The 22,465-nt window shown below is 44.8% G+C and overlaps 1 protein-coding gene and 1 long non-coding RNA gene across 2 annotated transcripts; one reads left to right on the forward strand and one right to left on the reverse strand.

Annotated features, from left to right (window-relative positions):
• Window positions 1-664: 664 nt before the first annotated feature.
• On the reverse strand, window positions 665-3,921 carry LOC117284009. The gene is made up of 3 exons (XR_004515079.1): window positions 3,816-3,921; window positions 3,224-3,335; window positions 665-765 (listed from the first exon to the last, which is right to left on the reverse strand). It is a non-coding gene; the product is annotated as an uncharacterized LOC117284009 (long non-coding RNA).
• A 16,640-nt stretch (window positions 3,922-20,561) lies between these two features.
• Gja8 (gap junction protein alpha 8) lies at window positions 20,562-21,935 on the forward strand. The gene has a single exon (XM_010629487.2). It carries the CDS (start codon window positions 20,564-20,566, stop codon window positions 21,881-21,883), a length of 1,320 nt encoding a protein of 439 aa, XP_010627789.1. The 5' UTR covers window positions 20,562-20,563; the 3' UTR covers window positions 21,884-21,935.
• Window positions 21,936-22,465: the final 530 nt, after the last annotated feature.

Here is a 22,465-nt window from a genome sequence, read left to right on the forward strand (position 1 = left end):
TAAGCTCGGACAGAAACAGTGCCCCGGGCTTTACACAGGGGCAATCTTATGTCCACTCAAAGACTGAGCACAAATCTGGGTGATGATTTCAGAGGCTTTCATACTATTTCTAATGTCCCCGAAAAGGCCACTTTTTCATTCTATGCATATTCAGCACTCTATGTGTCTCCTTCAGATGGCGATATAAATTAAATGGTGACTTCCGCACAGTAGTTGTTCGTATCTACCTCCAGGAGGATAAGGCCTCTGTCTAACTTGTTCGGCTTTGCATTTCCAGCTCCTACCCCAGGGCCTGGCACTCAATAAATATTTGCTAAATGAAAAAGAAGGTATAACACTCATATGCCCATCACCCTCTAAGAACTATATTTTCAATAGCACTAAGTTTTGTTGGAAAACTGATCTCCTGCCAAAGCAAACATCATGACATTTTCCAGGGTCAAAAGTAAGCGTCCTTCTGGATCCAGCAGGCTATTGCTTCACAGATAATCAGAAAAGGGCGACAGACACCCCAACCTTCACAGAAATGAATCGTCACCCCATCTAAGGAGTCGGCGAGCATTTTATTCTCAACTCCATCAGATCCCCTTAAATAGTTGCCAGCCACAGTAGGCTGTTTCTCCAGATTAATTCTTCTCACCGTTTTAGAAAGATTGCTGGCACATTGCCCTTCATGCTGATCCTTTTCATTCTTCAAAATTCTCCTCCCAGAAGACGGTGGTACAATTAGAGACCGGCATATCAAAGTAGCAAGTAGTCCAGCACCTAGAATTCATAATATGCATTTTTAAAAATTATTTGTCTAGATTTATCTAGATCTTTTCTGATTGCTACCAGTGACTCACTTTTTTTGGGGGGGGGTCCCCTCTTAAAATTCTCTTGTTGGAGATTCCAAAAATAAATAGGGCCATGTGGTAGATGTCCTGAGATGTGCTCCATTGCTGGCCTCACCCCAGACTCACTGCAGCTGTACCCAAGGTTTCCAGCACTGTTAGCTGGCATGCCAGATACACTGTGACCCGTCCTGTCAGGCGATGCCAAAGACGCTTCGATTAATTTTTATTTTAAAGACAGTTGCTGTGTGGGTAGAGTACAGCAACCTCTGGGCAGGGCACCTAATCTGTGTCCTTCACCTATTTTTTCCACCTGCAAAATTGGTGTGACAATAAAAATCTTTCTCTGTAAATTGATAGAAAGCAAAATATAAACTCTCCAGGGCCACCACTGAAACAGTGCGGTGTAAGTCCCATGCAGTGATCTGCTTTCTGCATCCCACAGCACCTCTTTTGTCTCTAACGGGTCTCCCTTGACCAGGTTCCGAGCCCCTAGACCCCAGTATTCACCAGCTGTGCCATGCAACTCTGTGCAAACCAAGTCCAATGAGAAAGTAACTGTCTGCTAAATCACACACCATAGCATTCCAGAGTCAACTGCAGATCACTTTTGGGGAATCCAGGCCACAGCTCACAGGCAGCGATGGCAGATCTTCCTTGAGTACTTACTATGTGCCTGGAGCTCTCTTCAGTGTCCTACGTGAATCAGCTACTAGTAGAATACTAACAAGTACCTTGTGACATACGAAGCAGGTGCTACTGTTAAACTATTTACTTATTTATCTATCTGTCTAGTTTAATGCAGCACTGGGGATTAGCATGTTCATGCTAAGCACATACTTTACCACTGAGCCACCATCCACTGCCCATAAATTATATTTTATCCATGAGGAAACTGGGGAGCTCAAATGGTTTTCCTGAGATCTTACAGCCTCTATGTTATAAAAGTCCAGATCTTAATCGGCTGGCCTGGCCTCTCCCCTGTACTGCATTTTAAGATAATGACAGGAATCGATTCCGCGCCAGCCACAGGACCAAGTACTTAACTTAGATTATCTCGTTAAATCCCCATCACAGACATCTCCATCTACAGATGATAAAACCGAGACTTAACAAGAGTTAATTTGCCAACTGTCTCACAGCTAGGAAGGCACAGGCTCAGAGCCTGATTATAGAGCCTGGGAACAAAACACGAACCCTTGTTGGGAAAGCCAATCATAGGCTCAAAGTAGAGTCTTCTGTGCATTCAAAGGACATGAAATGTGCATGCTGCATCTCATGAGGAGAGAAATTCCTCTGGAGTCCACACTCTCGGGTATGCATGTGGGCCAGGAGGAGAGTGAATTCCTGAGTAGGAGCTTGGCATTTCTGTTGAGGCAGGCTGTAGTCACAGGTTCTAATCAGCAAGGAGGTTCTGGAGGGCAGTCCTAGGGCTAGGACGCTCACCGCAGAGGAGTCCTCCTCCCAGTCACCTCTCAGGCCAATGGAGCTCTGCCAACCATGTCCTTAGCCACAGAGGCTGCCTGTGGCCACATCTGTCTCTGATTTGCAGGTTGATGGGTTCAACACACAGCTTCAACCATAACTCATCCAATACCCTAACCCATTACCCTAACCCAAAGGGCTCCAAAGTGTTTTTGTCCCTTGTTCCTTCTAATCGCAGGGATCAGCGTCTGGCACCTGAAGCCCACTCTTTGCTTCGCCACCACATGAACCAACACTCTACAGTTTCCTCCAGTCCTTTCCTGATCAAACATTGTCTCTGGTACAAGCAGGAGTGCAGTAAAATTGTCCAGGAAATGAGCACAGATACTGGGGAGAAAGGAGGGATATGGCAGAGAATCTTGAGACTCTCCACATTGATGATTTGGGATTTGGGAGGCTGTAGGAGACAGGGAAAATATTTCAGCGGTGAGAGGCCTTTTTGACTAGGAAGAGATGAAATGGGGCATACCTTCTGGGGCACCCAGTTCCACTAGTATGATCATTGAAGAGGCTCGGGAAGAGGGCATTGGGAAGACCAGCCCAGGAAATATGGTCATACAATGAGCGGAACCCCGAATTACAGCCCAGGACTCGTGCACGTACATCTCCTGTCCTCTCGGCCCCTCCCACGGAGACTGTACCCATCCATTGTGGTACCCGCAAGAGCTCACCCTACTCTCCCAAGCAGATTTAAACACGTCTAACCTCTCCCCGAAGGCCCTGAGAGCGTCCTCCGACTGTACGCGGGCAAAAGAGACACCGCATCGCCCCCTAGTGGTACAAGACCGCTCTGCGCCGCGTTCTGGAAGCGTTCCTGAGCTACCCAGGCCGGAGGCAGGGGCGTGCTGGTGAACTGGAAAGGATTTCCACAGAACCTTTAGCTACTAAAATGACTTGTGTTTTACCTGAATGGTGAAGCCTCCAAATGGCCTAACTCTGCTCCCTCTACCTTCCCAGTCTATTTTCCACACAGATAAGCTGGACCTGCCAACGATGTATTTTGATGATAGGTTGCCCCTGCAAAAAGAAAAAGAAAAAAAAATCAGTGTGGTAAGTCAGCAGATCGAGGCTGGAGAGGAAAAGAGAGTTCTTTGTTTCCATTTTGGTTCACTCTGCCAACTTGAAGCCCATTGATTTTAATTCATCTTAAATCTAAATAAGTAGGTAAATAAATAAATAAACCTCTCAAACTAAACGCCATCCCATATTTATCCCTCATGAATAATGAATCAGGCAAATGAAAGAAAAGACCAGAGAAAAAGAAAAGCCAGTCTTGAGGTGGGTGGAGGAGGCAGGGAATGAATTTTGTTGACCAGGTAAAGGTCTGAGCCTTGAGCTCAAAGGCAAGCTATGGATCCCAGAGCCCAGGCCAGGGCTGTCCCCACTGAGCTTCCTGCCTGCTTTCCCTGGAATCTTGGCAGGCAGGCAATCAGCCTTCTGCGCTCTCTGAACTGTCTGAGGCTTTGCCGTCACCCTCCCCACAAGACCGCTCCTGACCCTGGTGAGAGGAAGTGTGAGGCCAGTGGACACTGGAGAGCGTCCAGGGCATGGCTGAAGGAGCCCCCGTGTCCACCTCTGAGAGCACAGCCTGGAATCTAGACCCATCAGGCCACCACAGCAATAAGGGAGCAAGAAAAGCAAAAGGAGCGAAGGAGCCAGCCTGTTTCCATAGATACGAATTTCAGTTGCATTTTATGACAGCCGTGCCAGGCTGCCTGGAGAGGCATTGTTTGGATGCTTGGGGACCTGCTCAGAAGGAAAATGAAGTAAGAAGCAATTTTTTACAAAAAATCTAAGTGCTTTCCTTCCCAATTCCAAGCCAAGAGTCAACTTTACCTCTGGCAGGGGCCGTTCCTCGTAGGATCCTCACTTCAGGTACAGCCTAAGCAGCTCTGTGCCCTCAACCTCAGACCCCTAAAGGTCACAGTCCAGTGATTCTTACAGACAAGCCACTTGCAACAGCCACATGGCTGAGTCCCTCGGTCCCTGGTGACCCCTCATGAGAACAGCCACTGGCACTTTGAATGGAGAAGGCCCACCCGGGTCTCTGTGGGCCCACCGAGGACCTGGGAAGGGCTTCCCCTGCTTCTAGATTCACACTCGTTTTCCCTTCCCACTCGGATAGCCTCATCTCCTGCCATCTTGCCTACCCAGAACGCCCTTCTCTAGCCTCATCCCTCACCTGTTTATCAAACACCCCTTGGGTTCTCTCGTTTGCTGGGCCTTCATGAAATTCACATTCCCTGTACTCAGAAATCTCCTAGGCTAGTAGAGGAGAACAACACATAAGTAAACTATTTAAAAACAACTAGATAGGGTCATGGAAGAATTTCTGGGGAAAGCAGATTCCAAACAACCTCAGCAGATTAGTTGGGGGAGAGGAGATTCAAAGTAGAGGAACTACGTAGGCAAACGCATGGAGGCAAGAAATGGCACAGTAGGGATAAGGAACTCAGGACATGGCAGACACTGGGAGTCGAGTGCAAAGCTATCGGTGGCAAGAGATGGGCTGCGGTAATAAGCAGGTGTCGGGCAGCAGAGTGCTCGGTGCGCCATGTTACAAGCTGCCTTCGCAGAGCTTCTGAAATCCCGCTCCCTGGCACTCCGGAACGCCACAGCGGCACCTCGGGGGCAGGAGCAGGGACTTTTTGCTTTCAACTTGACCGACTTCTTTTAATACATACTTATATAGGTGATAGCGAGCCACAGGAGGGTTTTACGTATAGGAAAGACGACCTGGTCAAATTTGTGTTGCAAAAAGACTATTCTGACTTCCAGTCCCCCCTTCTAAGCCTTCCTCGGGCCAGTTTACTGCCAGAGAAAACCTCTGACAGTAATAATTGATTTACATAAAATATGAAAATTTCTTCTGTACATCTGTGGTATTTGTTGCCAAACTTAACTTCGGCTAAACTTAACTTCAGTTTCCGCTTCCCAGCTGGGCATTCAGAGCCATGTTAGTCCGCTGGCTGTGTTCATGGCGCCATCTAGTGGTAGCAGTGCGGTATGACCCCAAAAGGAGCCCAGTTTGCTTCTAAGTAACCTTTGCATCCCATCGATTTCTAAAATCTTTATTTTCTTATTTAACTTCCAAACAACTCTCGTAGGAATGTTTCATTATCTTATCCGTATTAAGGCTCAGGAACCTGAGGGATGGATAGGACACAATATTTGTTCTGAGTCTCCTGTGGTCTCGGAAGCACGTTGAATAATTTAGGTGAGATTGGCATCATCCCCGCTGCAAAGGCGGAGAAACTGAAGCCTTGGGTGACTGAGAGACAAACTGGAGGAAGTCACAGGCACTGAAGTTTTCTCAATTCCAGGTCCATGTTCTTCTGATGAATCTGATCAGATTAAAAACCTGTACTTGAGTCTAAATGAAATCAAATGGTAAAGGATTAGGCAAGCTTTCTGGAATTCAGTGTAACTGACCTAGGCGACAGCTATTATCTTTGTCATGAATGACAACCAAAGCACAGTTGTAGGTTAGACTTAAGGATAATTATAGGAGGAATAATTACAACCAGACTATATAAATTACAGGAATCTATGAGCCTGAAGCCAAACAGATGCCCAATAAGCCAGGCTTCTGAAGAATGGGTGGCTGCTTTCTGTAAGATGAAGTGTCTCTTTGGGTCAGGAAAAAAATCTGGGAAGTTTTTGAGAATCGGGTTGATAAGGATAATCTCCCCTATTAGCAACCTCAGTTCCAACTGAACCCTGAATTATTTTGGTCCATGTTCCGGGGATTAGAATGTGAATGTTCTCTGCCAACCATAGAGACTGAGCAGAAAAGACCGAGGGCCTATGAAGAGCACGGACCCAGATGAGCTGTAGAAATCATGGTGTTGTTTCTGAGTAAAAAGTTATACGCCTAAGAGAGAGTAATGGCAACTTGAGAGATACGTAAAAAGAGACAAGGTATTTGTTAAAAGGCAAAATTTTAAAATGGAAGGTCTTTCTTCATAAAAAAAATGTATAAAATATGACTGTAATGAAGAAAACATAACATTTGTGTTCTTTCTCACCTAATTTTATGCCTTGGGCGTAGAAGTCTTCCCAAAGCCTTATGCTTTTTCAGAAGTGGCTGAATCTAGGGTTTGTGATTGATTCACGCTGGGACTAGGTCATGAGGATTAAAGGCATGAGTGCTGCCCACCCTAAATAGTCTGAATGAGATAAAAGGGGCAGAAAGACACTGTTAAGGTCCCTTGCCCCTTTGCTACCATGAGCTGCTGCCCCTCTGCCTTGTGCCACCCTGCCGTGGAGCCAGTCAATAGACTGAACCTCTACAGACTGTGAGCTAAATAAACCCTTTCCCCCTTGACTTGGGTGTTGGGTATTTTGTCTCAGCAATGAAAGAAAAATGACTAAGACACCTACCCATGATATCTGAAAATAAGTATAAATCAGGCATCCAGAACCACAAAGAGGCAGCAAAACACCTACAAAAAGGGAAAAGACATCAGGCATGACGGTGTACGTACCTATAATCCTAGCTACTCAGGAGACTGAGGCAGAAGGGCCACAAGTTTGAGGCCAACCTGGGCAATTTAGCAAGACCTTACCTTAAAATATTGTACAAGGAGAGTATGGATGCCTAGGACATTGCATGGGCCCTAAACTCAATCCTAGCACAAGAAGCAAAGGGATGGAGATGATTCCCCCATTCAGTTTTCTAATTTGCAAATAAAAAGAAGCCCAGCAAATGGTGACAATGATGAAATCTATTGCTGGCTGCCCCCAGTTGATGAATAACGTACGCATCCCTTTGTTTTCTAAAAGGCCAGATGAAAAAAATTACTAAAAACCAGCAGGAAAAAGAGGTAATACTGATATTGCTCTGCCAATCCAGTTTTTTAGGATCCAGGGTTTTTTAATTGTTATTTTTATCAGTACCTGTTTGCAGTACATGACGATTACATTCATCGTGGGGAGTTGGTCTGTCCATAACACATCTTAATCCTTTTTACACCCCCTTTCCCCTGCCCTCTGGCCTTCCTCCTTCCTCCATCTCTTGGTTCTCTTCCCAAAATCTAGGCTTAAGTGCTGAAAAAGAAGCTACTCTGGCAAAAATGTTTGTCTAACTGGTTTCCAGGATTTTATTGAAAAGAGGAGACCTTTCTAAGCCAGGCACAAATTCAAGAAACCATAAATTTTTAAAGGACAGATTTGATTAGATAAAAATACAAATTCTCTGTACAGCAAAACACACTAAAAGCAAAGTTATAAGACAAGTGATCAGTTGGAAGCTTTGCAACATATGTAACAGAGAAATAATAGATATAGTCTGTAAAAGAGCCAATAAATCAACAAGAAAAGGGCAAATAATCAATACACACACATGCGCAAATGCACAAATTTCTAGCCACAAGGGAAATAAGTGGGCAATTCAGAGGCAAAAAAAAAAACTCAAACAGCTAGTAAACATATAGTAAGTTGTTTCATCATTCTAGTACTCAGAAAAATACAAATTAAAATAACAGGATACTTTCAGCCCACCCCATTGCAAACACTATAAAGATGGACAGTGATAGTAAGAATACCTAATAAAATATTTTCAATTAGTTCCTACTAAATTGCTTGTCTTAGTTTGCTACAAATTTTTGTTATGAAGTAAAATGTGTTTTATTAAGGTTTTGTAGCTAAGAAAAATTATTTGCATCTGCTTTCCTGTAAATATGATGACTTATTTGATTATTAATGATGAAACATCTTTAGCACTCTTGGAATAAACTCTATTTTGATTGTGATATCTTTTCCACTTATATATATTACTAAATTGTATTTGCTAATATATTCAGTACACACACACACACACATACATATATATATATATATATATATATATATATGTTCATATTGCATATTTTTCCTTTCTTATAATTTCCTTAAATAAAGTATAAAGGTTATTCTAGCCACAAAGAAAGACTGAGAAAGGAAGCTTCTTTTGCAATTCCCTAAAAATTATATATAAAATTGGAGTTACTGCTTCTCTTAATATTTATTAGACATCACCCAAGGAATCATTCAGGTCAGGAGTCCACTTTCTAGGAAGATTTAAAATAAAATATTTATCTTCTTTAATAAAAACATGTCGATCCCCAGTACCAAAAAACAAAACAAAACAAAAAACTATCTATCCCCCAGCACCAAAAAAAAAAAAAAAAAAAAAAACCCCACAAAAAAAAAAACATGAAGAGTACTTAATGAAGCACACTTTTAAAAAGTTATATGACAGGCCGGGGATTTAGCTCTCCTGCCTTGTAAGTGCAAGGGCCCGAGTTCGATTCCTGGTACCAAAAACAAAACAAAACAAAACAAAAAAGTTATATGAGTGTAGTGTAGAAGCCTGTTTTGAGAGCAGCTGGTGGCACCTACCAACTTTCCAATTTTATCTCTCTTGAGAAATCCTGTCTCTGAAATCCATCCTCCCAGAATTTACCTCCCTGTGCTCAAAACATATTCAGAAAGATATTGTCATCTTAAAAGGAGGAGGACAAGGAGGAAAAGAAACCTAATATCTTTCAATGGAGAGCAAACTGAAGGAATTCACAGTACAGCCTTATCATGGGATAGCATTGTAGATGGTAAAGAGATGAGGTTGATCTATATGTACTGCAAAGGTCACAAAGATATAAGTAAAATAAAAGTCACACAATACATGTTTTGGCCTCATTTGTATGTATGCATGTGTTTCAAAAAGTGTTGGGATCCGGGCATGGTGACGCATGCCTGTAATCCCAGCACTCAGGAGGCTGAGGCAGGAGGATCACTGTGAGTTCGAGACCAGCTTGGGCTACACAGTGAGTTCCAGGTCAGTCTCAACTACATAGTGAGACCCTGTCCCAAAAAACAAAACAAACAAAAAAAGTGTAGGGAAAGACTCACACCAAACTTAGGCATAGTGGCAGTAGAGATCGTATAAAAAGAAGAGGGAAAGGAGAGACATGTACTTCTTACCTCAAATGCTGCTATGTTGATTTTTTTTTCAATTGACAGGAATTTGTGCCTTACATAGGTGTTTTTATAAAATGTAATCATGTCCAAAGTGAATTAGTCTACAGTGTTTAGAAAACGTCTGCAGCTACATTGGTTTTTCAGAACAAGCATAGATCGCTTCTCGGCCTTTTGGCTAAGATTAAGTGCAGAACAAGCATAGAATTTCAGCATTTCACTCAGATGTTAACGATGAGTACAAAGACCAGAGACCCCAGATGCTCGGAAACACCAGCCCTGTAGAAGGGAATCTCGTAATTAAAAGAGACAACATGGGCAGCCCAGAGCAAAGTGGGCTTTGGAGTTGAGCAACTCTGGTTCCAGTCCCAGGCATGCCCTTTGCTTTCTGGGTTAATTATGTTGCGGAAGGGATTGTTGAGTGACACCCACATAGAGACGAGCTGAATGGAAGTAAAATAAACAGTTTATTTTGCCAGCAAAGGGTCGATCGCATTCAAAAAGGCAGTGCCAGTGATCGCCCTCCGATCGGGTTGCAGCTCCCCCTTTTATAGCCGTGGTCTCATTGAGGTGGTTACAATTCATTTCCTCAGTTCGCGTTAGCCATGTACAAATTGCAGTAACCAGACAGTTCGCTTTAACCCAGACGTAACAATCCCTTGTACCTAGGGAGTTAAGATTGGTCTAGCTGTCTATTCTAGTGCACAGGTTAGGTTAGGGATGAGGCCAGATGTCCCACTTCATGGTCAATGCCTCCGGTGTTATTTTTTTTTCTCTCCGTTGTTAATTTTCAACTAAACAAAGCAGGCTGCTGTTCGAGACAGCAAAAGCCATTTCACATTTTCCTAACATTTTGTAGGTTGTTAGACTATTTGCAGAAGTTCTCTGTATCGATTACTTAAACCCCACTGGGTCTCAATAAAATGGAGGTAAAAGTGCCTACCCCTCAGTCTTCACACACATACACACACACACACACACACACACACACACACACACAGTGTATGCACCACATTTCCTTCCTTCCTCCTGATGTGTTTCGTTGTATGTGTGAGATGGACGAATACAGTGGCTGAGAGACTACAGGGAACTCTTCACCGAGACTGTTTTCCCGGGGAGACCTCCCCAAAACTGTTTCTAGGGCCCTATCTTGGTGGCAAAGTGTCCAGAAATGCAGTAGGTTGTGGGGCCCAAAAATCCTAGGCCACAGGCCCAAGATGAACGATCCCAATATCTGGGTCTATGCAGACAAGGCAGAAGGCCTAACATTTAATATGCATTGTCATCACCCGAACAGCTTGCTGGTCTCCACCCTGAGTTTCTGACCCAGTAGCCCTGGGCTGGACCTTCGGAGTTGATGCTCCTCGACAAACTTTGCCAGGCCATGTTGTTGCTGCTACTGATGTGTGGACCCCACTTCGAGACCCACTGACCTAAAGCATCAACGGCTCCCACCTCTGGGAGTTTTAGGCTGCAGTAGCCTCTTTCCCTACCTCTTTGTCGGGGCTGCTTCTTTCGGTATTCTCTACCTCCCTGACCACCAAGAACGCCAGGACACCACCCGGTTTGACCCCTGACAGTGACCAGCTCTGCAGTTTGGGCTAACTCTGTCCAAGGTCATGGGGAAGCCGAGAGAACCTAAGACTTTGAGTTGGGGAAGGAAAAGAAAGTGGGTAAAGCTAAGAGGCAGGCCCAACTCTGGCCTGGATCCTGCCTGCCGTGCATACTCAGCACGAGGATGTGTGTCCCCCCTTCTGCCTAAGCAGATTGGATAAGATAACTTTGTTAGCAGGAGAAGGCCAGGCCGAGAGGTCGCGCTCTATAGAATTGGCACAGTCTGCTCTCATGCATGAGCTGCTCTGTTGAATAGGGAGCCCTGCCCTGCCCTGACAGCTCATCTGGGCTGAAAATCCTCTCTCAAGTCAAAGCACCCCCAAGGCCCCTCAGGGCATGGGAGCCCTTGAACCACAGCCAAATGGTCAGGATGAAGAAGAATCCCTGGCTCACATCCCACCTGGCCAGTGGGGAGGGACCCAGTGGGCCATGGCTGACCTCCCGGTCCTCAAGTAGCACAAACAAGAAAAAACAAGTGTTGATAACTTATACTGGTGAAGCAGAGAGCGCTTGGCCTCCCAGAGGCATCCAGAGCTTCCTCCTAATCATGATACTAGCTGCTACCATTTATCGAGTGCTCACTAGGCTTGTGATGAGCTGTTTTGCACACATCATGTTATTTAGCTACTACAACTCTTTGAGGCCAATGCTGTGACCCATTTCCTCCAGGGCAAGGAAACTGAGGCTGAGGCATTGAAACTCCCTTGGGCAAGGTCAGGCAGCTGGTGAGCCGCGGGACTGAAGCCATCTAACTCCAGATCTCGGCATTAACCACTCCTCTCTTCAGATTCCTCGGAGACACAGCCCTCAGCTCCAAGACCCAGAGTGGTGAGCAGCCCAGAATCTCCACCTCCCCACCTCCACCGGAACAGGAAGAGGCACGAGGCCTTTCTGCACACGCCATGTGCTCGGCACTGCGCCTTGCCTGCAGTCCTGGCTGCTTAACAGAAGCCCACGGTAGAAAAGAAGGGCAGAGTTGCATACTGGACGCTTGGCAGTGATGGATTTTTGTGTGTGTGTGTGCGGGGGATCGAACTCAGGTCCTTGCACTTGTGTAATAATGGATTTTTAAAGATGTGCAAGTGAACAAACCATACATGGATAAATCAAAAGCTAAGTTACATTTCCCAACATGTATTTTCCTCACCTGCTTAGTTTCAGCCTCCAAAAGGTTGCTCCAATCCTATGCGCCCCTGACTCCCTCCCTCACCTTCTTTTAAGTCTGTTTAAATCTCATCGGTCAGCAGTGTCTCTCTGAATACCCGCTCCTCTCCACCGGCCCTCCGTTCCCCTCATCCTGCCATGCGTTTTCATTTCTGATAGCACTTAGCACCTTTTCATATACTACGCAAGTCACTCATTTATTGGTTGAATGCTTCTTGTCCGCCTCCCTAGAACATACGTTCTGACATGGCAGAGGTTTGATTTTATTTGCTGATGTTCCCCCAAACATCTTAACAAATACTCATTGTGTGGATCGCCAAACACTGCACACTGAGAGCTGGGCCTGAAATGCTTGGAAAGTGACCTGATTCACCCAAAGCCCCAGGACCTGCGTTTCTCATAGACTTATCCTGCCTTGCTCAGGCCAGCAGATGAAAGGGAGAGATTATTTGTGGGCAAATCCCAGTCACTACTGCAGATGCTTCCCTTAAGCTCCTTGAATCTTTCTGCCCTTCTATTCAGCCAGGGACACCTGGTCCTGCCTATAGAGTTTCATCGCCGAAATGAGTCCATGGACCACAGATAGGGGCACCAGAGCCATAGAAAGCACGTAGGCCATGCAACTGTATCCTAACCATAGAGACGTTTCCACCCTGAGCCTGTATCTTCATCAATAAAATGAGGGACTTGAGGCTGGTGATCTCCTCCAGTCTTTCCCAGAGCTGACATTTTCCTGTGGAAAGGGAGATACTGTGACCCATTCAAGACAGAAACAAACCAACCCATGAGCCTGGGGCATGGGGCAAGTTACATTTAGGGGAGGAGATCTCAGCAAATATGATTAACAGTTTAGAGGGATTTGCAACGTCACATCAGTAGCCACCATACTGCCTGCCCACAATAGGGAAGGGAGTAACTATGATCCCTATCTCACAGACAAGGAAAACAAGTCTCAGAGAAGCTAAACAAGTGTTGCCCAAACCAGAAGCAGAAGAGCCACACCAGTGCAAGGTTTTACCACTTCAAATCCACAGTCCTCCCAACCCGAGCTGCCTCACTTCCAGAATGAATGCCAGCAGAAGAATGCCACCATTACATTATCCAGAAAGTCAAGAATCTAATAATCTACTCCGATTATAAAGTTAGATTTGAATTGTATTATGTCTCATATTCCAGATTTTGACTTGTTTTCATCAAATAATGCAATTCAGCCACTACAAGGAGCTATCCCTCCAAAAGACCCGCTGAACTGATTCTGAGTAGGAACGGACAACTCAGATCTCAGGGATGGCTAAAATGAGACTCTCTCTCTCTCTGTGTGTCTCTCTCACTACTTTTCCCAGGACTTCACAGATAAAAACAACTGACCCCAAAAATAATTCGATCAATTGGGCCCCATCAGACTGTCTCTGATGCCAACAGAGTAAAATAAGCCATAGAAATACTGTTAGAAAGCTAGATTTGCCCAAATCCGAGCGACCACGGTTAAAGTAGAGCTGTGTTGGGCATGCCTTGTGTCCAAACTCAAACACCTCCTCTTCCACTCTCATAAAATGATGCCAAGAGACCAGCTACCACATTAACCAAGTTGGACCAGAAGGGAGAAGTTCATTTTGAAGACAAACTTTGTAGATTCTGGAATCTTTCAGGGAAAGCACTTTCAAGAACCAACGTGTAATGAATGTGTTTGCAAAAGAAAGAATGATTAGGTTTCTACCCCTCGCTCCTCTGGATTCTTGCCTCAATGATATTTGGGAACAGGCTTAGCCATGTGTTTTAACTAAAGGATTCCCTAGAGGGGACTGTCCCAATCAGTGTGGGCTCTCAAACTTGGGATATCAAAAGAAAAAAAAAATCCAGCACCTGTGGTAAATGGAGTTGTGAACTGGTAAACATTTTAATAAAAATGGAGCTTAAGACTCACGATGGTACCATCCTCCTTCAGACTGCCACCATTAAAATAGAATATGCCTGTGACACTAGAAAGAACAGGAAATGGCAGGAGTGGGGTGGAGTTGGTGTCACAAAACACTTAGATTTTTTTTTTCTTATCTGGTTTATATTCAGTTTTCTTCAATTTAGTAATTACACATTGCAGATTTTCTGAAACAATCCAAGTTTCAACTAACCATTTTTGCCCCATTTTTTCCCACAAATAAACTCATAGGATAAAATACCCCAATTTTTCATTTGGAAAATGCATCAAAACAACCATTTTTTATACCACTGTGGTAGTCCCACGTGGTGAGAAGGATCTCAATGAGAAGGTCTCGGAGAAAACATATTCATGCTTCCTAAGCCTCGCTCCTCACTGTGACGCTTTGGCATTTCATCCGAGAGCCCCTGGAGAACAAGAGCAGCGCAGCCCCATTTTATGGGAAAATGTTAGCTAATGCTGCATAATTCCCTTGATTCAACTGCAGCTTCTCCACAGTAATTGGGATTGTGAGCAAAACATAGTGGTGAACGTTATTACTTTCATAAACAGCGCCAAAATTCTTCTAGACTTTAAGGTTCCTTTTCAAAGAGGGAGACTGCACCGCTACAGATTTCGAAACACAAGAACGAACCACCAATGGAGGAGAAAACACCCTCTTTCCAAAAGGGGCAACCTCTCACTTTCAGTCGGAGGGTTAACGCATAGGTGACTGCTTACTGTCCCTATGTCACTCGGATTCCCTAAGATGATTATAAGTTCCTAGGAAAATACCTCTGGGTCCATGCCCACTAGAGAGAAGCTGAAGGTTTTCTACTGTAGAGGCCTAGTCTGCTTCTGCTAAAAGAAGCTTTTGAAGGCTGCAGAAGCCCCGTGTAAGCTTTCAATTGGCTCCACCCCACTCTCCTCCCCTCAGTGCCCAACACAGCTCTCCCATTCTCTCCCTCCTATTGTTTTCCAAACATCTCGCCCTTCATAAAAGCTGTGTGGCTGGGAGCTTAAAATATTGCTGGACAGTAAAACCTACCCATCAGGGCCAATCCAGTCATATCTGCTCAGTCGTGCAGCGCAGGAGGGGCAGGAGAAGTGGGGGGTGGGCTTCTAGGTGGCAAAGGAAAAATGCCAAAGCTGCCATTTTGCTGCTGAGCACAGAGAGAGAGAGAGACAGACAGCACCTACTCCTCCGTGGGACACTACTCACACTGGCAAGTTTTCCTTGGGTGATATTAGGTTGCAGGGCCAAACGACAGGCATCTCCAAAAGGAAAAATACTGCCCCTAAGGCTCACTCTTGGTCTGGGACAGCTGAGTGTGGAACCCAATGCTGAAAACTCTCTTGCAATTTACCTAAGAGCTGGTAGAGGTCTAAGAATGCTGAAGTATTTGGAAAGGGGATAAAGATGTTCAAACTAAAATTTGACTTCTTAAGATCTTTTCATTTTTCAGAGTGAACTGAAATGTCTTTGGGAATCTAGAGAGTCCTAAACCAAGTATTCATTTTGGACAGTTTTGGACGTTTTTCACTCACACTGCGCGATGGGAGTAAGCTTCATAACTGCTGCGTGCTGTGGGGGTAAGGGAGGCCTCCTGCTCAGTATTTTGAATGTTAAAGCATTTAGTGGGGTATCAGGGAATAGGTTCTGTTGTCCATCTACAAGAGCTGCTAGTCGGTGGCTGCTCTAGAAACAAGGATGGAGGCATTTTTACACCCCCTTACCAACCAGAGAAGTAAGAGGCCCCTCATGCTTTGCGAAACTTATTAACATGGACTTTTACATACTTTTATGGGTTTTTGTGCCTCTTCAAAGCCAAGGGAAGGCTATGCTGTGGTGGAAATACCCCTGTCTGGAGAGGAACGACCGGGGATCACATCCTGGCTCTGCCCTCACTCATCCAGCCACATAGAAGACATATTTAATTTCCTTCCCAGCCTGTGCATCTCTGCTAATAGTGTAATGCCTGGGTTCCTGATTTTCAAACTCCCACTTATGGTTCTGTCAGTTTTAGCTCAAGATGAAGTTTTTAGCAGCCTGTGACGAAACTGTGACAGTCGTGAAGTAAGCGACATAGTAGATTTTTACCAAGTTAAATGTATTCAATTTAAAGACCTACCTATGCTTTGTTCCAAAATTATGGCCATCCTAAGTTTAATAGTATTAAAATCCCCTTGTGTGGAATGATGGTGAAAACAGACTATAGTCATTATTTAATGATCTAATAAGTTTCTTGTTTCTATGTCCTTGTTCAGCAAAATAAGGAGTCAGCAGCCTTAGGTTGGTCACTGTGTTTTGTTTTTATGCTAGTCTGTGCAATCCAAATCTCAGAATCACTGTCCTGATTCGTAGCTTGTTATGAGGACTGAAAGACCATATGCGAAAGTGTATCACTATGATGGAGACAGATGCCCCGTTGTAACTTGTTATTATAAACATTACCTCCAGTAATAATCCCCTCAGTGTTCCTAGGAATATATGAAGATCCTTGGGTTGGAGAGTTGAATGCTTTTGGTTTATTCTCTATCTGTAAGAAATTTGTTCACTAAATTTTCACAAGCAAAATAAAATAGAGTTCATCTTTAAGGAAGAGAAGAGAAAATTAAAATTCTTCCTTTGGTTTAGATTTCTCCCTGCTCCCACAGAATACCTTGCTACTCTGATCTGACTTCCTTTGTTTATTTTTTTACTTTTATTAGTACATGTTTGCAGTACATAATGATTGCATTCACTGTAGGGAATTGGTACGTGAACAGAACACATTATGATTTTTTCTCCCTTTCCTCCACCTTCCTTTTATTTTTCCAGCCTTAGATTCACTTACTTATCTTATAAGACCTTAGTTATCATGTATACAGAGTAAAAACCAGACTAATCGACCAAAAATCATACAAAATATGTACTAAGTCAAGGTACACTTGTAGATCCAGTACGTTATCTGCACTGGACTATAGTAGTATTTTTCTGTCTCTTTTTTCCTGTTGTCTGTCCTTTATTTCCTATTATCTATCTTTCATATATATTAGAGTTTTGCTGGGCATGGTGGTGCACACCTGCAATCCCAGCAGTTGTAAGGCTGAGGCAAGAGGATTGCCATGAGTTTGAGGTTGACCTGGGCTACATAGTAAACTCAAGATCAGCCTGAACTACACAGTGAGACTGTGTCTCAGGAAAAAAAAGAAAAACAAATATATATATATATACCACCAGCAGTCACTGACATTCACTGGCCCTATGATTTGTCCCCAAGTATAAAAGTCTCCGAAAAGCAATCATTGCCCCAAAACCAGGTGATATTTAAGCTTATGTATCTGAGTTACTTCACTTAATACTATGTTCTCAAGGTGTATCCAGTTTCCTACAAATGACTCAAGTTTAAACTTTCATTGTTAGAAACCAGGAACCCAAGGTGCTTTTCCCTTTGCACCTCTGAAGTCTCTCTCTCTCCCTTTCTCCCCACCCCACCCCACCCCACCCTACCCCCTTCATTCAGGGCTGGGATTGATCCCAGAGCCTTCATATTATATTCTCCATCCTTTTTTATTATTTTGAGTCAGGGTCTCCCTAAGTTGCCCAGGTAGGACTTGAACTTCTGATTCCTCCTGCCTCAGCTTCATAGTAGTCCTGTTACACTGTGGTACGATTGGGAAAGACTTTGTCCTAAATTACAGTTTCTCTTCTTCATCTATCACAAGAAACTGCAACTAGCCATAAGGTAGGAAAACTCTGAAACAATCCTAACATAGCAGGATGTGGGTGGAAAGATACCTCTTTGGCCTTCGTTTGGAAATTACTGATGTGGTCAGAGGGTCTTCTTGACACTATGACAAGAACCACTGGTATTCAAGCTTGTAGTTTTGATCTTGTACAAAAAATAAGCCTTGGGTTTGTTTTTTGGTTTTGTTGTTGGTTGGTGGGCTGGTTGTTTCTCTTTTGGCCTTAAAACAGCTGGTTTGAGATCAACTTACTACCCTTTTTAGTGTTAACCATTTCTTTGCAACTTCTTGATCTCATTACTTCCACAGTAGAAAGAGGACTGGAGTTCCTTGGATGGAGATAATACTGGTGTTGCAGGTACTCAGGCAGTGAGAGTTTTTGACCTTCAAATGATTATTATCAGCCCGTACTGTGGTGGCTATGAACACCAGTGTGGTGATCCCACACTGAGAAGGGCTTTGTTCTGTATTGTGATGATTCGTGACAGATAAAGCAATGGTTCCTGACTTCTAAGAGCTTTTGATTCTAAAGGGGGAAATGAGACTGACTGACTGACACATAGTTTTGAGGATATGTGTTCACCACAAACATTTATGTGGATACAGGAGGGAAATACCAAAGGAAAACCCTGAAAGGACAAATGTGGTGCCATACGAGTAAGGTTAACCCAGCTGAACTGATACTCAGTGGGAGCAAGATATTAACAAGATGTAAGGTTAAGTATTAGTCATAAGAAATTAGACTTAGGCCAGACCTGGTGGCGCACGCCTGTAATCCCAGCACTCGGGAGGCTGAGGCAGATCACTGTGAGTTCGAGACCAGACTGGGCTGCATAGTGAGTTCCAGGTCAGTCTCAACTACATAGTGAGACCCTGTCTCAAAAAAAAATAGACTTAGAATACATTAAAGCCAGATTTGTCCTCATAGGAGAAAATGTTGAAATGGTAGTTTCAAACATAAATATTAGATTAAGCTGTTTGATAAACAGACATTGTCCTGGCTCTGCCACCATTGGGCTTCAAGCTTGGTCTGCTTATCCAAATGCGATGTTTCCCACCCTCTTTCTTGAAGGTGATAGGAATGGCTGCCACTCTTCACACAGCGAGTGCTAGGTTTGCCTGTAGTTTGAGAGCATTCAAAGCATATACTGGCTGAGAGTCTGGATGGCTGGTTCATCTCCTCCCCTCTACTCTCCAGAGGAAGCAGACAACTGGTAATGTACACCCAGACAGCAAACAGCCCAGACACAGGCCTGACTGCAGTTAGTACCCTGCCACCGGGCTGTCTGCTCAGGCGCCAAATCACAGGATGGCAGGAGGTTTAAAAATGCCATTTTGTTTCTCCTTCCCTCAAAAGGAAAACCAGATCTAATTTAAGATACTGCTTCTCATCACTGACGAGTTTAACAAATATCACTGCCATTAAAAGCAGTGGGCACATCCCTCAGCCCCATGGGCCGCTGATCCCATAGGGTGCAGCATGGCTGGCAGAAGCCAAGAGGTGGGTTATCTGATACGGATTTTTGCCCTGGTCTAAGGTCAGCGATGAGTAGATGCCACCACTCTAGAGACATTCAGGTTAGAGAAGCAGTTGAGCTAGATGGTGGTGGAAGTCTCTTATCATGGTCCTTCGTAGTCTACATGTTTGCACCAACTGAATGATCCAGTTTTTACACGTCCTCCCTGCCAACTCAGCCCTTTGTCCAGTCACCACTGTCTAGCAGCGTTACATGCCATCATACCGAGTGGTATCTTTTTCCTGAGACCAGATTTTTAGCTCTATTCAAACGATCACATGCTACAATCTCTGAAATCTTCTCATCTATGAGACACTGGAAGTGTCTGCGTAGTCCTTCCTCATTCTGTAACACTAGTCCTTCCTGAAGCACTGTCCGTCCTTCCGATGTAAAAGAGTAATAATAAAAATATACGGCCCTCAATTTGTAAAACTATTAAGAAGTGTTTCCAGGTTTCAACCCTGAGAAGAGAAAGCATAAATTAAGAGCACAGAAGCCAGAAAAGCGGAGAGCTCTGATTGCAGGCAGTATTTCTCAATGGTGTAGTAAAAAGAATCCAGCTTTAAGACCAGACCCAGCACTGCTGTTGTTAAACCATCTGATCTTATACTATCTATATAACCCCTCAGAGCCTCAAGTTACTCCCGCATTATAATCAAATCACTTACAAATATTTATCAAGTTCTATGTGCCGGGCAGTGTGCCAGGCACTGACTATGTAGCGGTAATGAATACAGGTGTGGTCCCTACCATCATAAAGATTACAGTGCAGCAGGATTCAATTAAGTGAAATAACATAATATCAAATGTCAGTCCTACAGATGTTCAATAAACGTTAGGGGTCTCCCAACCCCCTTCAAACACGATCATTACATATTTCAGCACAGTCAAAACTATGATGGCTACAGACAATTTCACTCATCCAAGAAATTTGCTGGGGGGGGGCATTAGTATGGGTTGTTTTTTTTTTCAGCATTTTATCTCATGAAACTTCAATCAACACATGGTCTTGATTTTCTTCTGCGCTCTTGTCAGTCCCGGTAAGCACGGGTTTCCAATTATGGCCCACAGTAAATCATTTTCGGTAGAGTTCAAGGAACTTTGCAGACACAGTTTTGTGAAGCAAATGAGAACAGGTATTGCTGTTAAATCCATTATACATTTAAGGAAGCTCCTGGAAGCCAACTCTTTCATGCATCCTAGGGTCAATCTGCTCCATAGTTGCAAACCATATGGTGACTGTTCAGCAACCCAGAAAAGAGGTACCCAAGAGTCAGGGCAGCCGAGATCCACTCAGGATTGCACTGTGGCCGCTCAGCTTTTGCCTTCTCCTTCCTAGGTGGTAAATGATGGGCGACTGGAGTTTCCTGGGGAACATCTTGCAGGAGGTGAATGAGCACTCCACAGTTATCGGCAGAGTCTGGCTTACGGTGCTTTTCATCTTCCGGATCCTCATCCTTGGCACAGCTGCAGAGTTTGTGTGGGGGGATGAGCAGTCTGACTTCGTGTGCAACACCCAGCAGCCTGGCTGTGAGAACGTCTGCTACGACGAGGCCTTCCCCATCTCCCACATCCGCCTCTGGGTCCTGCAGATCATCTTCGTCTCCACTCCATCCCTGATGTACGTGGGACATGCAGTGCACTACGTCCACATGGAGGAGAAGCAGAAAGGCCCCCAGGCAGAAGAGCTGTGCCAGCAGTCCCAGAGCAATGGCTGTGAGAGGGCGCCACTGGCCCCAGACCAGGCCAGACTCAGGAAGAGCAGCAGCAGCAGCAAAGGCATCAAGAAGTTCCGGCTAGAAGGGACTCTGCTCAGGACCTACATTTGCCACATCATCTTCAAGACTCTCTTTGAGGTAGGCTTCATAGTGGGCCACTACTTCCTGTATGGTTTCCGGATCCTGCCCCTCTATCGCTGCAGCCAGTGGCCCTGCCCCAACGTGGTAGATTGCTTTGTGTCCCGGCCCACCGAGAAAACCATCTTCATCCTGTTCATGTTGTCTGTAGCCTGTGTGTCCCTCTTCCTCAATATCATGGAGATGAGTCACCTGGGTCTGAAGGGGATCCGGTCTGCCTTCAAGAGACCTGTAGAGCAGCCCCTGGGAGAGATTTCTGAGAAATCTCTCCACTCCATTGCTGTCTCCTCCATCCAGAAAGCCAAGGGCTACCAGCTCCTAGAAGAAGAGAAAATTGTGTCCCACTATTTCCCTTTAACTGAAGTTGGGATGATGGAGAGCAGCCCACTTTCCACCAAACCTTTCAGTCAATTTGAAGAGAAGATCGGCACAGGATCTCTGGCTGATGTTTCCAGGGGTTACCAAGAGACACTGCCTTCCTATGCTCAGGTGGGGGCACAGGAAGTGGAGGGAAAGGAGCAGCCTGTAGAGGAGTCAGCAGAACCGGAAGTAGAAAAGAAGCCCGAAGCAGAGAAGGTGACTTTGGAAGTGCAGGAGGCCCTCACAGAGCCAGAAGGGGAGAGAGTAGAGAACCCTGGAGTGGGAAGGGAGGGTGAAAAAGAAGAGCTGCAGGCCGAGAAGGTAACTAAGCAAGGGCTGTCAGCTAAGAAGACACCTTCACTCTGTCAGGAGCTGACGGCTGATGACTCCAGGCCCCTGAGCAGGCTGAGCAAAGCCAGCAGCCGGGCCAGGTCAGATGATCTAACCGTATGAAGTGGTGCCAAAGAAAGAAAAACCCTCCCACCCCAGCTGATATGGGGCAAGGTAAAACAAAAAAGGTGTCGACATACTTTGAGTGTTCTGTCCGCTCTGGTCCCTCCACCTCCGATTGGATAGATGCTGCAATGAAACAGTGCGCGCTGTACACCTAGGAAACTGCCTGTCCCATATTTAAGGGGTACCGAGGTAAACGTGTTGTTTCATTAAAGCTCCCAGTCTCATTTGACTCCCCTGTTCCTCTACCCCAACTTTATGGGGACATTGCTTTCATTTCCATTTCTCTGTGGAATCTCTTCCGATCGGAACTGCAGGAGGCTGTTACCTCTGGCCCTTTTACCAGCCTCATCTTAAGCTCACTAATCCAGCCAAACTCTAGGACCCCAGCATTTCTCTAGCAGTTGCTATGTGACCACACATCGGGGTCTCGAACTGCAGCAGGCGATTGAACAATTTAAATGCAGTAGGCCTGCTTTGATGCCGGGGAAAGGGGCAGGGCTGGGAAAGGTGAAGAGCAGGGGCAGCTGCTGATCAGTTGTAGGTCTGATTACTTTGCACTGTTACCTGGCCACCTGATTT

Source organism: Fukomys damarensis, unplaced genomic scaffold (genome assembly GCF_012274545.1).
Source record: "Fukomys damarensis isolate Sample0158 unplaced genomic scaffold, DMR_v1.0_HiC HiC_scaffold_33, whole genome shotgun sequence".
NCBI lineage: Eukaryota > Metazoa > Chordata > Mammalia > Rodentia > Bathyergidae > Fukomys > Fukomys damarensis.

Coding starts and splice junctions, on each gene's coding strand:
- Gja8 (XM_010629487.2), top strand. CDS start 20,564: ATGGGCGACTGGAGTTTCCTGGGGAACATCTTGCAGGAGGTGAATGAG.